Here is a 16177-nt window from a genome sequence, read left to right on the forward strand (position 1 = left end):
AAAGAAAAGGTGGGAGAGTGGGGAAAAAAGAGTAGGAAAAAATATAAAAGGGATCTTTTAAAAAGGAATGCTACCTCATCAATCTTCTATCCCCTACCCCCTCCTGAATATCAAATGTTCCACCCCTTGGTTGACCATGTTTACATAAGACCAGCTGGCAGTATATTTACAACTTTGGGATGTTTTAATTAATGCTATGAGTGCTATCATTTGAATGTAAACAGCACTTAAATCAGTTACAGATAGTGAAATGCCTTCCACTGTGGGGGGATTATGACATCTGGAATTATCCTGGATCCAAATTTCTCATCAGTTCTATTGTGTCTTACATGCGAAAGTTGCAAAAATTGGTTCAAAATGAAAAAATTTACCTCAGCTCTATTTTCAGGATCAAATTTTACTACAAATTGATATTAAACAAGACAAAATTATGTTCACAGCCTTCGAAACTGTCTCACAACAAATCCTTGGTTGGTGTACATGTAGGTCATTTAAGGTCACAAAAGAAAATTACCTAAAATATAAATATTTGGGGGTTTCCCAACACTTTGAGCAGAAAATTTATCTAATAACATCCCTCGGGACTATTGTACCAAATTACAAAGCTATCAGACAAGTAATTTTGAGAACAAGGTTTCTTGACCAAATATGACAAAATTGTCTTAAAAATACAAATTTGAACATTTCAGGACAATTTCCACATATCTAACTATTGTCATCCCTAGACATCTGTACACCAAATGTAAAAGCCGTCTGTCCAGGGGCTTTAAAATGAAAATATTTTTTATGATTTTTTGACCAAAAATAACAAAAATTGCCCCAAAACAGTAATATTTCCAATTTTGTCGTAATTTCAACAATTAGAAGGGTAACACCCTTGCAAACATCCAATCCAAATTTGAGAGCAATTGGGCTAGCGGTTTCAGAGAAGAAGAAATTTTACTCAAAATGAGAAAAATAACCAAAAAATTCAGCAAAAATATAAAATTCAAGATATCTTCACGATATTCATCAAACTGATTTGGATCAATTTTTAGTAATCTGTATACAAAATATCAAAGCTATCAGATTAGTTATTCTTGAATAAAAAAAGTTTTGACCAAAAATTTGGACAATTGCCCCAAAATTACATATATAAAAATTTAAATTCAATTTGTATACACTTGACTGATGTCATCCTGAGGAACATGTATACCAACTTTCAGAGCAATCAGATGAGTGGTGTCAGAGTTAAACATTTTTTGACTAAAAACTGAAAAAATTACCTGAACAAGACAAGTCATCGTTGATGACCCAGTCCCCGCTTGCTAATGGGTACTTTGATTACAGGTTCTGTGATAAAAATACTTTGATACAGATGGCACTCAATGGCCAAGAATGAGTTCCATGGTGATGAAAAACATAAAACCAATGTAGGCCACTATCCTAAAGGTCATTAAATGAGTCAACTGGGAATTAGTTGACAGGATGTTGCAAAACATTTTTTCATTCTATCCTAACACTAATAGATAACCGGTACCATATTTCATAAAGTTTAATGTAGTATTTACAACACTATGAGATCAACATCTGTATCAAGTTTCATCAAATTTGACGTTGTATTTGTGGATATATCACTCTAATTAGGAAAGTTCATTACATATGCAATTACAAATTAATTAAAATGACACTGATATGTCTTTTTCACTGTTAAAGCAATGTGAGCTTAACATCTGTACAAAGTTTCATGAAATTTGATGCAGTATTTCTGACATATCAACCTAATTATGAAACTTCAATAATTGACATGATACTGCTACATGATGAGAAACAACTGACGAGCATGTATGAAATAGGTCAATGTCCTTGTACCAACTTTGAATGATACTGGTGGAAATACCGGTATGTCTGAGTTATGGCTCAGTACATGAGAAAATCGTAACAAATTTGCCGCCACGCAGCGATATTTGATCTTACTGTTAAAAAATCAACACGTATATGTATTACATAAGTCAATGTCCAGGTACAAACTAATAAAATCAGTTGAGACTTGCTAGAGTTATGGCTCTCGACATGAAAAAAACCATAACAAAATTGCTACCATGTGGCCATATCAGACAATATCGAGAAACAAATCAATGTACTTATGTATACTATAAGTCAATGTCCTTGTACCAACTTTGAATAAATTTGCTTGATACATGTCTGAGTTATTGTTCAGGACATGGAAAGTCGTAAAAAAAATGGCCACAAGGCGGCCATATTGGATCGTATCACAAAACAATTCAATGTGCATAAGTATAACATAGGTCAATGTCCTTGTACCAACTTTGAATAAAATCAGTTGAGATATGCCTGAATTATGGCTTTGTACACGAAAAAATCATAACAAAATGGCCGCCTGGCGGCCATATTGGATCATATCACAAAACAAATCCACACGCATATATATAGACATTGGTCAATGTCCTTGTACCAACTTTGAATAAAATCTGTTGAAACATGTCTGAGTTATGGCGCTGTACATGAAAAAATCGTAATAAAATGGCCGCCTGGCGGCCATATTGGATCGTATCACAAAACAAATCGACATGCATATATATGACATAGGTCAATGTCCTTGTACCAAGTTTGAATAAAATCGGTTGAAACATGCCTGAGTTATGGCTCTGTACATGAAAAAATCGTAATAAAATGGCCGCCTGGCGGCCATATTGGATCATATCACAAAACAAATTGACATGCATATCTATGACATTGGTCAATGGCCTTGTACCAACTTTGAATAAAATCGGTTGAAACATGTCTGAGTTATGGCTCCGTACATGAAAAAATTGTAATAATATGGCCGCCTGGCGGCCATATTGGATCGTATTGCAAAATAAATTGATGTGCATCTGTAGGTCATAGTGCTATGCCTTTGTGCCAAGTTTGAACAAAATTGGTTTGGCAGTGTCTGAGAAACTGTTGATGACGGACGGACGGACGGACGGACACACGGACGGGACCCAATCTATAAGTCCCCGCCGGACTTCGTCCGCGGGGACTAAAAATAGAAACATGCAAATTTCATCCTAAATTTTACACATCTGCTTTAGAATACCTAAAGGAACCTGCACAACAAGTTTCAACCCTATCTGACCAACAATTACAGAGTTTTAGCAATTTGCAGGGTTTTTCCTTTTTTCCCCCTCATTTGCATATTTTTGACACTGACAAGTTCATTTGAACAAATTCACATCTCCACCCCTAGGTGCACCTGTACACCAAATACTAAGACAGTAGGTTCTGCCGTTTAGCTGTTTTTGATGTGGACGGACATACATACATACATACATACATACATACATACATACATACATACATACATACATACGTACATACATACAGACATGCAAATGGCATGCAAATGAACTGATTCAGCTTATACAATTACCTCACATTGGTATACCAAATGTGAGCTAAAAAATGTATTGGTGCATAGACAGTATGCATGTATTGGTACACAGACAGTATGCATGTATTGGTGCATAGACAGTATGTATGTATTGGTGCATAGACAGTATGCATGTATTGGTGCACAGACAGTATGCATGTATTGGTGCATAGACAGTATGTATATATTGGTGCATAGACAGTATGCATGTATTGGTGCATACACAGTATGCATGTGTTGGTGCATAGACAGTATGTATGTATTGGCGCATAGACAGTATGCATGTATTGGTGCACAGACAGTATGCATGTATTGGTGCATAGACAGTATGTATATATTGGTGCATACACAGTATGCATGTGTTGGTGCATAGACAGTATGTATGTATTGGTGCATACACAGTATGTATGTATTGGTGCATACACAGTATGTATGTATTGGTGCATACACAGTATGCATGTATTGGTGCATACATAGTATGTATGTATTGGTGCATAGACAGTATGTATTTTACATTTTGAGATGCAATGTGATCCAGTAACCCTGCCCATTGCTTCTAATGGCCATATTGAATACCAAAGTTTCTTGTTTACTGAGTTATCAGGGCAGGAAGTATTACTGCAAAGTTTTGACAGACACTTCACAGAATCTAAATCTTGAAATGTCTGAATCTATGCGGTAATACATTAATTCCTGACAAATTTGATCTATCCAAACACTGCATAATTGATCCATTCACATATTACATAGTTGATTATGATAACACTGTTATTGATCTATTAAAGACTCCTCTATTTCTCCACTTGCCCTTTTTTCTTGTGAACTCATCAATGATATCATCATTTATGAGTTGCTAATGCAATGTAGTTCTCTGAATTTAGGTAAACATATTTTATCTATAATTACATTTCCAGTTATATAAAATTTTATTAAAATTGTTATATTATTACAATGATTTGAAAGCAGCTAACACTTCTACATATTTTCAATGATTATGAGTGAAAAATCAACCGTCATGATTGGCTTGTAACTACTAGTATGCTACAACATGTCTGATGAAATGGACATTTCCCCATACTCTGTAGCAGCTATTTCCCCATACTCTGTAGCAGCTATTTCCCCATACTCTGTAGCAGCTATTTCCCCATACTCTGTAGCAGCTATTTCCCCATACTCTGTAGCAGCTATTTCCCCATACTCTGTAGCAGCTACTTCCCCATACTCTGTAGCCGCTATTTCCCCATACTCTGTAGCAGCTATTTCCCCATAGTCTGTAGCCGCTATTTCCCCATACTCTGTAGCAGCTATTTCCCCATACTGAGACTGTAGCCGCTATTTCCCCATGCTCTGTAGCAGCTATTTCCCCATACTCTGTAGCAGCTATTTCCCCATACTCTGTAGTGAAGCTATTTCCCCATACTCTGTAGCCGCTATTTCCCCATACTCTGTAGTGAAGCTATTTCCCCATACTCTGTAGCAGCTATTTCCCCATACTCTGTAGCAGCTATTTCCCCATACTCTGTAGCAGCTATTTCCCCATACTCTGTAGCAGCTATTTCCTCATACTCTGTAGCAGCTATTTCCTCATACTCTGTAGCCGCTATTTCCCCATACTCTGTAGCAGCTATTTCCCCATACTCTGTAGTGAAGCTATTTCCCCATACTCTGTAGCAGCTATTTTCCCATACTGTACCTTGCAAGCTAGTAAACGAAGGAGAGTCTCTTGGCTGCAGAACTGTATCTCATCATCAATTCTAAGCTTTCTCTGAAATAGAAAATAATGTCAATCACTTTAATTCACAAATGTAAATGTCAAGTACATGGATTACTTTGGTTTAGAAGGGACATGGTCAAGCAATGTCTATATCACAGATACCTGGGACAGGAACTTGGTCTTTGACCTGTCTGTGTAGACAGGTTGAAATTTTCACACTGTAATCAATATTACTAATACCCTCCTTGCACTTGACAATACATGTAAAAATATCAATCAATGTAACTTTTAACTATGTTTGGTTTCATCATTGTTGATGTTTCCAATGGACGGGCAAGGCAAATTTCCTATGACCAATAAATACACACAATCAGATACCAACAAATACACATATACCGGTAAATGTGCTTACTAAATAGCAAAGTTTCATAATGCACATACACTAAGGATATAAGCAACACATAGTGAACTCTTCTGCAACTTTCATGATAATTACAGAAAAAGAGTTTAATGTAAGAACAGGTCTCTGTGTATATGCTCTTACCACTCCTATTCCCATCCACTGATTGAGATCTTCATATTCTGGTATAGGATCTTCACATTGCTGCATCCAATCCACAGTCTCATATGCTGAAGGCTAACAATATGATGTAGTGAATTATGCTGACACTACAAAAGTACTGTGCAAGCTAGTAAACGAAGGAGTATGATAGTCTGGTTGTTGTATGAGTTCTACCAATCATAGAGAAAGCCATGCAGGGATAGAGATTTATCTTACTATGATATCACTGATTTATGTATTTCATTGTGACAGAGTGAAGCAAAGTTATGTTTCAAGAGATAATGAGGATGAATTGGTGAAAAGTGGTGATGCACTGAGTGGTGATGTACTATGCTGGTACACAAAGTGATGATGTACATTATAGTCATGTACACGGTTGTAATAGACAGACTGGCAATGTACAGAGGGGTAGTGATGTACACAGTGATAAAAGACAGACTGGCAATGTACAGAGGGGTAGTGATGTACACAGTGATAAAAGACAGACTGGTAATGTACAGAGGGGCAGTGATGTACACAGTGATAAAAGACAGACTGGCAATGTACAGAGGGGTAGTGATGTACACAGTGGTAATAGACAGACTGGCAATGTACAGAGGGGTAGTCATGTACATGGTTGTAATAGACAGACTGGCAATGTACAGAGGGGTAATCATGTACATGGTTGTAATAGACAGACTGGCAATGTACAGAGGGGTAGTCATGTACACAGTGGTAAGGGACTGGTCAGTTTCTTCGGCCTGGGGGGGCCGGTGGATTATTTTTTGCCAACGTCAAAAAGTGGCTGACCCCCTATTCCAAATTTTGAAAACAGGGTGACCCCCCCATTCCAAATTTCGAAAACAGGGTGACCCCCCCCCCCCCCCCGCACGCGACAACTGTAATATGTTATAATATAATACTGTAATATATATATATATATATATATATGTGTGTGTTATATTTTACATACATTTATATTTTAAGTCATTCTGTGTTTTAATGAAATTGTTGGCATGTCAGTTGTAATATGTGTGTGTTATATTTTACATACATTTATATTTTAAGTCATTCTGTGTTTTAATGAAATTGTTGGCATGTCAGTTGTAAGATGGGAATTGCAAAGTGTCAATCTTAAAGTTTGAATACAGTACATTTTGAATGAGCTGTGAATGTATTTCACACTTTCTATGCTTAACCAGATGTCCTGAACTGTTGTACAGAAATGGATGTCAATCATTAATATCAAACAGGAAAAAGCAGTAAATCAAAATTTTGATGGGTGTTAAGACTTGCCAGCCATCCAATTAAATCTCCTGAGGAACAATAGAGAGGCATTTTAGCCAAATCTGATGTGTGCAGAGTCTGAGATGACCTTTTCTTGTAACATTGATATTTGTGCATGTTGCTTTCTCATACTGAATTCTCATAGAGAGAACAGAAAAGTATCAGGAATTTGTCATGCTTTTCATATGAAATGCAGATTTCATAATAGTACACTTTCACTTAGCAAACATCAAGATATCTCTGGCATATATCTCTGATTTATTAAAGTATGGCGCCCGAAGGGCGCAGAGAAAAATATGAAACATCCTGATATCTCTGATATATATGTCTTGTATATTAAAGTAATGCACAGGAAGGGTGTGCTGAAAAATGTCTGATATATTAAAGTAATGCGCTTGAAGAGCACGCTGAAAAATATTGAACATACATATATCTCTGATATATGTATGCCTGATATGTTAAAGTTGGGCGTGCTGAAAAATATGTCTCATTATTAAAGTTACGCGCCCGAAGGGCGCGCCGAAAAATGCAACTGGATGAAATTTGTGGCTGACACGATGCATTTTAGGCAATGATGAGCCTGTGTCGAAATTCAAAAACACACTGACCCCCCTATTGGGCATTTCAAAAACATGGTGACCCCCCTATCACCAAAGTCAAAAACAGGGTGACCCCCCCCATGAATCCACCGGCCCCCCCCAGGCAAGAAAACTGACAGTCCCTAATAGACAGACTGGCAATGTACAGAGGGGTAGTCATGTACATGGTTGTAATAGACGGACTGGCAATGTACAGAGGGGTAATCATGTACATGGTTGTAATAAACAGACTGGCAATGTACAGAGGGGTAATCATGTACATGGTTGTAATAGACAGACTGACAATGTACAGAGGGGTAGTCATGTACATGGATGTAATGGACAGACTGGCAATGTACAGAGGGGTAGTGATGTACACAGTGGAAATACACAGACTGGCAATGTACAGAGGGGTGATGGATATAATGGTGATTGCACAGAAAGGTGATGTTCACAGTAGTAATGTATGCACATTGTGATATATACACCAGTAGGCACAATCTGTTGGTAGAGATTCTCAATTTTCCATTGTTTACTCACAAAATACTAGACTGTCATGAAAACAAAAACTTGGTGACTGTTAAAATTTTGATGTTGATGTGAGTAGAGTGAAAAGTTTAAAGATGGCAGAAAAGTTTGCTTGAGATTTTAGTATGGTATGTCACAATATCAAAATACTGATTCTATATAATAACATATCCTTAAAGTGGTTCCCCCACTCAATTATCAGATTTATCTAATATAAATATTATTTCCTTGATAAAATATTCAATGGAAAACAAAAGAATGACAAACTGTTAATGGGCTGTTGACACATTCACTAATGCGAGAACCAGGGATTGAGAAGGGCTCCTTAAAGTGGTTACACCATAGAGATGTAGTTGCCCCTGCAAAGGTTTGCTGTAGTTGTATATCCCTTTTACTCTATGTTAAGAATTGTTTCTACATAAAAAAGGTTTATAGTATTTACCTCATCATCTTCTTCCCATGAGATATCATCACCACCTTCAAATCCTTTCACTTTTAAACCAAGACCTCTTCTTCCTCTTTGATTGGATGCTTTCACAATGTCCACTCTCCCTTCACCATGCTTTCCCAGACCTTTGCCTTTTTCATAACCCATTTTTTGCTGGAAAAAATCGTTGAGGCAGTCCACAAAAAAGTTTTTATTCATGTATACATATGTATCATACTTGTTATTGCTAAAGATGCCATTTAAAACGTTAGCATTTCATGTTAAAAAGCTACCAATTTAGAAACAAAATATGGTGACAATGAAGAGTGTGTACACTTCATTAAAAAAGTAGAACACACAATTTAGTAATTTTATAATAAATTACACTTTTGTCCACAACATACATTAATTACGTCTCATAAGTAAGCACTATCAACATAAATACTTTTTTCATGATATATGCATGTACCGGTATACACCTTGTATGAAATTGTTGAAGCTTTTTTCTGTCCATCAAGGTCATTACTTATGAATGTTATTCCTGAAAACAAAGATAAACTGTCTGCTATTTGGTGTATAAACAGTGACAAAACCATGATGTAAATATCTCCAAGGAATGGCACATTATTTCTCTAGTACAGTAAGAAAGGAAATCTCTTAGTAAAGCCCTGGCTGACCTCATTTTGAATAACATCCAAAAATATGGTTGTAACCAATATGTTGGTGTCATGCTGAGAGGGGATCTAATAAACAGTCAAATATTCTAATTTTCTCAGTAAAATACAATGTCAAAAATATCCTTGAATCACTTTGTGGAAAATGGTACACTATACTCGTCTTACTGTCTGACACAATACAGACTACTAAAGGACCATTTTTGTGAAAATAACATCAAAACTTTCATCCATTCTGTTGAAAAGAGCTTTTTAACCATTGTCATCTCAACAGTAATGCATTTGTGAAGCCATTTAGCAGTGTTGCCTGCCGCTGTTTGTGGGCGGAGACAGGCGCAGCATTGAAGTCGCAAGTAGATTTCTCGTTCTTTGCGACGCGCTAGCACGGCCAAATTTTCAGAGCATGTTACCGCTATAACTGCCATGGAAATCAATAAAAGTCCGACGCGGAAAAGTGAAGGGAGTTTACTATATTATGGTAAAGAAAGATCAGTTAAATATTTCCGCAATAGATGTCTTGACAGCCACAGACCCTTCAAACTAAGTTGGCTTGCCAAAATATAATTTGAAGATTAACACAACAAGTTTTGGTGTCTTTGACAACCATTGCAAGGGGGCAAAATATTACAGGACATTTGAAAACAATAGTTGACATTTCACTGAGCAACATCTGATTCAACAACCTAGGTGAGCAAAGGGATGGGTGGCAATTTATTTCCTTTTTGTGCATCAAACTCTCATCAGAAGAAAGTTTATTCCTGCAGCAACAATTTTGATTGACTAAAAGACATACACCTGTAGATTCAACTTTAAAAAAAAAGGTATGTAGATACACTGCTTGTATTAGAATAAAACTCCTACCATTGTACATTGCATGTACTCATTGAGAATACAATCACAAACTATCGCGATAGCCATGTCACTCTAGTCCCCTGTTACAGCTTGTAGGAATTAAAGTCTTCATTTCATTCCTGTCCTTTTTTCTGTGGAAATATCTATATAGCAGTTTTGTCCCTACAACCAACAACAGTTTATTTGGCTTGTGAGAATTATGATGTTCAACTCTATATAACTTATAAGAATAGAAAAGTGTTAAAAAATATTTCTTACCATCATTTTGTGAGCAAAGTTGGCATAATTTCCGTCAACCCCAGTTGATGGTTGTTTGGTTTGAACTTCAGAATCAATGGCTGTTCCTTCTGAGCCAGGCTTGAATTCTATCAGTGACAACATAGTGAATAATAAGTCGATAAAGTCTCACTATATTGTGATGTCACTTTTAAATCAAGCTTTAGAAGCTGCCAATGAAGTTCATGAACATTTCATCATGACAGTTTGAAAAATCCCTTGCATGAACAAATTGTCAATGGCAAGGGAGCACTGGTAAAATGACTGGAAATGCAAGTGTATTGATGTGAAGACTTCCTCAAAGAACTCTTACTATATTAGTGCAGGGTTTCTGAACCATTTCACTTATGCCTAATCCTGGCAACAACCTCTGAGAGTAAAAAAGCTTCTAAACATTGAGAAGTGTTTGATTTGGTAATACACTCTAGTTTTCCACTTTTCAGGTTCATTTCTTAATCATGAAGTTGATTTTTATGATTATTCTCCCCATGTTAAGCATTTTTATAGGGTCTTTTTGTCCTCATCTGTTATTTCTGATTGAATTGACAGAGGCATCAACAGTGTACTGTATACAATACATTAGACTAGAAAAATACATGAGAAATTAGCATACCATCATCACTACTATCACTCAAGTTTCCTGATTTGAATTTGTCTTGTGTTTCCCCAGAACCACTTGCACTACTATCCTGTTTCACAAACATCTGACCATAGCTAAATCTTTGAGCAGAACCCCCTGTGAATACACAATATAACAAGTCATGTTAAAGGATATCTACTGTAATTTAAGCAAAAACAGAAGCAACAAACTCATTTACAACAATCAGAAATAAAATTGCAAATGTCATTAAATAGTCAATCAAAATAAAATTGAAATGAAATAAAAAACAAGCAGACAATGACAAAAACATTCATGAAATCCTAGGACTACCATACCTAACTACATCTACACCAGTCAAAGATGAAATCATACAATCCATCTAAAATGACATTGACAACAGATTTTTGATAAAAAATTTAAGAATACACACAAGGATCCTATCAGAACAATTTCAACCAATATTCATGGAGCACTGGTACATAATAGATAAAGGAAAGACAGTAGAACATTACAGAATACCTATCAAAGATTTTTGTCTAAAATACAAGTTTACAAGGAACTTACCGTACTGTGAACCACCATGTAAAAAACTTTTTTTCTGTTTTGGTTCATTGTTAGTTTCTTGACCTCTGTTGAAAACATCCTGATGCCGTCTCTTTAGCACTTTTCTGGCAATTGTATCAGCTAATTATGAACAAATAAAAGTATACTTTAGATTCAATACTTTGTGTTCTAAATTATGTTGTATTGGTGTTGTTCATTTATGTAAAAAACCTCAAATCAAAGCTGTAAAATGTGACATGCAAATATGTAAGTTTTAATAAATGACAAATAGTGGAAGAGGATATGTTCACACCATCCCCAGACACTTCTCACCAAAACCATTTCGCACCATACCATCTCATCCCATATCATTTTGCACCTAAACCACTTCGCACAAAAACAACCTCGTACCAAAACCACTTCGCCCCAAACCATTTTGCCCCAAACTTCTCGCCAACCAGTAAAGCTGAAAATAACCAACTAATATTATCAAAGTTTCATCACTTTTCTATCACCCCAGGATTGAAATTTTGAAATTGTACACATTTCGAGAAAATGACATCGTGTAATTCCCCGCACGGCACCTGAGTAGCAGCACTGAGTAGTTTGCGTGTTTTTGTTTTTTTCTAATGCTACCGTTTATGGTTTCATGCAATAAATGGTTCGTGGTAGCCAAAATGTCTTGACACATTTATGCTTCCAAGTTGTAGGTAAAAACAACGTTATGATACGTCGCGGCATCGTTGTTTTAGGACGAGTTGACGGTACTATACTTTGGTGGTACTTGGGGCGAAGTGGCGTCGGACGAGGTAGTACTTGGGACGAGGTTGTTTTGGTGCGAACAGCTTTGGGACGAAGTTGTGTGGGGTGAACTGGTTTTGGTGCGAAGTGTCTGGACCCCATCCACGCAGAAAAACCTTACTGGATATCAGGTATACTGTGGACAGCTTCCTGTGACCCATAGTAATTGATAAGAAACATGGACTTCTTGTATAACTGTAAGCAAGGACTAGATTTTCTTTGTCTGTCAGGTGCACCATGATGTATGTATGACTCACCAGGTATTATATAAAAGCTTACTTAGCCTGCTTTGGTAAGCCTGATCAGCAGGTACAAGTAAATGGCAAAATTTGTGTTTTGCCCTGTATTTCTATATGCTGATATTATAACAAACAAAAATGCCACAAGCAGGGGATGCACCCACCCTCTATAGAAAGACCACCTCCATATAGTGGTCACTTTTTCTTTGTCCCTTGTGTGACACTACCCAGGTTTTACTGTGTAATTTGTAAGAGCATCAGGAAAAAAGGTTGTTGTTGCTATTGTAACCATCATCATCATCACCATCACCATTCTAATATTATCACTATTACTTGTGGATATTGCCCAACTCTGGTTAAGTTTGCTCTGAAGTAATGCAGTAGTTTCAACTAAGTTTGAAAAGAATACGGACAGTCCCTTCACGGCCACATAGAGGGACTGTGGAACACTGTCGAAGCAGCTATTATTATTACGTTGACCCATAGGACATTGTCAAAGCCAAGTCAACTTCTCAGATCAGCTCTTCCAGCTTAGAGTGACGTGATCGTATGCTTAACAGACGTACTTGTATTCCTGGCATCCATGCTGGCGTCTTATCACCGCGTGGTGTTGCACAAAGAATGTTTCGTTTCTCACCATCCAAAGAGTCCTGCCATGTTTCACTTTATTTTATTTATCCATATCTCAGCACATTTTCGGGTCACCGACTGGTGGCGCTGTGAGCTAAAATACGTCGTACATATGAAATCTAGGAAGTGGGAAAATCGGCAGATCGTCTATGTCTACAATACTATACCTTAGCACTGTAGAGTGTGATATGATGATTCACGTTTCCAGTATCTACAGACTACAGTCAGCAGGTCAGGTGTGACCGTATCTGTATCGGCAAACCCCCGGCAGAATGCAGTCCTGAAAATGTGAGCGTGCTCATGCAATATTCAAATTAGCGTCGAGTTTCTACAAATGTTTCGAACTAAATTATAGATTCTTGAGTAAAGACAGTGTCGAAGACCATGCAGGTGAACTCTTTATATAGGTCAATGGGGGAGGGAGTCAATACGGGTAATGTTGTTGAGAATCTGAGGCTATTTCGGTCTTAACCCCGATATTGACCTATGACTTTTAGTGAGGGCGCTGTACCAAAGCTAGGTGATGCAAGTTGGCTACAATCGTTCGTGATAATACATTCGGCTACCATCTACGATTACCCGAAGCCTCAAGTGTACTACCATATACCATTCCCGTTATTAGGAGTAATGTTTTCTTGTTTAGGTTGAAATGTCAAAAACCGCGTGCCCAAACTGTGGTGGGAGCGAAATAGATAGTGATCAAGCTCGTGGGAACGCAGTATGTATTGGTTGCGGCTCTGTTTTGGAAGATAATTTTATTGTTTCAGAGGTTAACTTCACGGAAAATGCACTTGGAGGCTCGTCAGTTGTTGGGACAATACGTATCTGCCGAAGGTAAATTTAACATTGTATATCACTTTTCATTTGAAATTGTGTTGAGCGATGCCTGGGGAGCGATGTCACTGTGTTACCGAGTTGTACCGGTACCTTGCTGACCTCATCCATTGCAGATCCAGGGATCAGCCATTAGATATTGAGAGGGGTGGTCGAAAACTGTTAAAGGGGGGGGTGTCTGCAGGGCAATAATTACAACTACTTGCAGCCGAGTTGCTTTTGCAAAACGGTATCAACATGACGGTCAGCCAAAAAATTAAGTTTGCATGCTATGCAAGATCATAAAAAGGTTGCAAGTCATAATTCTGATGTCCCAGGCAGCTCTTGTTAGGTTCTTGAAGTCAAATGAAATACAGGGAAAGTGATGGGGCAGGAGTTGGGGCAGGAGTAGGCTGTGGATCACAAATACATTTGCTCACCATCAATAGGGGTATTTTCTTTACAATAATTTACAGATTATTTGTTGTCGTACCAATTTATTTCAATATCACTTACACATTTCCAGTTCTATTTCTTGGGAAGAAGATATTTCATTTACAGCATGTTCAATAGTCTGTGTTGCTTAAGAATTCATTTGCGTATGATATTCTAGTATCAGAATGTTCTCTTCATTTTTGATGCATTCTTTGACCGTAATATATCCATCTTCATCTCAAAAACTGCTTGTTCTTTAATGTTTCAAATTCAAGATTTTTCATCCAACTGCCTGTACTAATTGTCCACCTTGTGTGAGAGACAAATGGCAAAAACTATAGACCTATAGATAGCAAATTTCTATACTACCTATTGTTGAATGACTGTGTATGTAGTGGGTTTGTAAGTATGAGCCATACTGAAACAATTCTTCTACCACAAGAATATTGTCAAAGGACCTCTGCACTCACTGTACGTAGTATTATGCTATACATGTCTTCTATATCATCCATATGGCCATCTGCATTATCTTTCAAATAGGGCTTACAATTGTATAAAAGTGTTATGTTGTTTGCAGGAGGGACTTTTATAGTCGCTGGTGAATATACACTCCATATAGAGACACATGTTCGCTGTGCTATAGTGCAGAATGTCAGTCAATTAATTATTCACATTTCAAGGCCCATAACTACACATAGACTTTTTTTCAAGCACTCAGTTTGAGAAAATTACTGTACTTTGTAAACATTTGATGCCAGATTTCAAGATGGTATTGGTATCATATGCATTCACCATGGATAGTGCACACCTATTCATGTATGTCATTGACTGATCAAAATCTTGAGGTATATGAATGGCTGTTGGTGCTTTCATGCCTAATTAATGTTTTCAACATAAAACTTTGATATTAATATTCTTTGCCTGTGTTATTGTTATTCAGTTTTAACTTTTTGTTTTGTTGTTATCTAGTATTACACTTTACTTCCTGTTGTTAAATAACTTTAATGGTCCTTTCTAGAAATTGATTTTTGACTGTTAGAACTAACCGTTACAAATATTGTGGAATGAAATAAGTATATAAATCTTACAATTCCAATAGATAGGTCTGTTTGGTCATGAGCACCGGTGATATTTTGCCTATGAAAAGGTAAAAACAAAATGTTGTATCAAAATATACCCTAGAAATCTGTCTAACCATTGCTTGCTTAATCATTCAGATTCATGAGTAAATACATCAGTATGCCTGACGTATAAACTCTTTCAGTGAATTTTAGAATTTCACAGAGTTTCTTTGTATAAACCCAATACTACAGCGTCTGATATGTACAATTTTCTTGCACCAGAGAGATTTCTGGAATTATTTTTACATCAGTTCAGCTCAAAGGACTCACCAATCTGCATGTACAATATGTACCATCACTGTTTACTTAATAATAGTAACCTTAGGCCAAAGAGAGAAAAGGGTTAGATTCTTTGGTCTAGAAAAGACATGCCAGCCATTTTTGCCCATTTGCTTGAAGATGGGTAATATAAAAAGAGTGATAGGCAGCAGAAAATGTCAAGATGTTTAGGATCACATATACAAGTTGTACTGTTCTGAAACATGAATTTGTCCAAGGCTGTTGTCATTTATCTTTCCTTAAATCAGAGTTGGCATTTAAACATTTCTGTTGTGTTCTTATCATTTCAAAAGGTCAATGTTGTGAGCTCAAAACAGAAAAAAATACAAAATTATAAAGCGCATGGCTGCATCATTTTATGAGAGACCAAGAATGAGAACAATGTACAATTGTTTTTGGCATTCAGTTGCTGTTTACATAGAT

The 16177-nt window shown here is 36.8% G+C and overlaps 2 protein-coding genes across 2 annotated transcripts in view; one reads left to right on the forward strand and one right to left on the reverse strand.

Annotated features, from left to right (window-relative positions):
- Positions 1-13185, reverse strand: part of LOC139150510 (cap-specific mRNA (nucleoside-2'-O-)-methyltransferase 1-like) — a 56833-nt gene extending 43648 nt beyond the window's left edge. The window contains exons 1-7 of the mRNA XM_070722928.1: positions 13043-13185; positions 11458-11577; positions 10906-11028; positions 10275-10381; positions 8506-8664; positions 5674-5766; positions 5109-5180 (exon numbers count right to left, since the gene is read on the reverse strand). Coding sequence (XP_070579029.1) covers positions 5109-5180; positions 5674-5766; positions 8506-8664; positions 10275-10381; positions 10906-11028; positions 11458-11577; positions 13043-13061 — 693 coding nt within the window. The 5' untranslated portion in view covers positions 13062-13185. The remainder of the gene's footprint in view (positions 1-5108; positions 5181-5673; positions 5767-8505; positions 8665-10274; positions 10382-10905; positions 11029-11457; positions 11578-13042) is intronic.
- A 538-nt stretch (positions 13186-13723) lies between these two features.
- The window catches only part of LOC139150511 (transcription factor IIIB 90 kDa subunit-like), a 43881-nt gene continuing 41427 nt past the window's right edge, over positions 13724-16177 (forward strand). The window contains 1 exon segment of the mRNA XM_070722930.1: positions 13724-13940. Coding sequence (XP_070579031.1) covers positions 13892-13940 — 49 coding nt within the window. The 5' untranslated portion in view covers positions 13724-13891.

Source organism: Ptychodera flava, chromosome 14, assembly GCF_041260155.1.
Source record: "Ptychodera flava strain L36383 chromosome 14, AS_Pfla_20210202, whole genome shotgun sequence".
NCBI lineage: Eukaryota > Metazoa > Hemichordata > Enteropneusta > Ptychoderidae > Ptychodera > Ptychodera flava.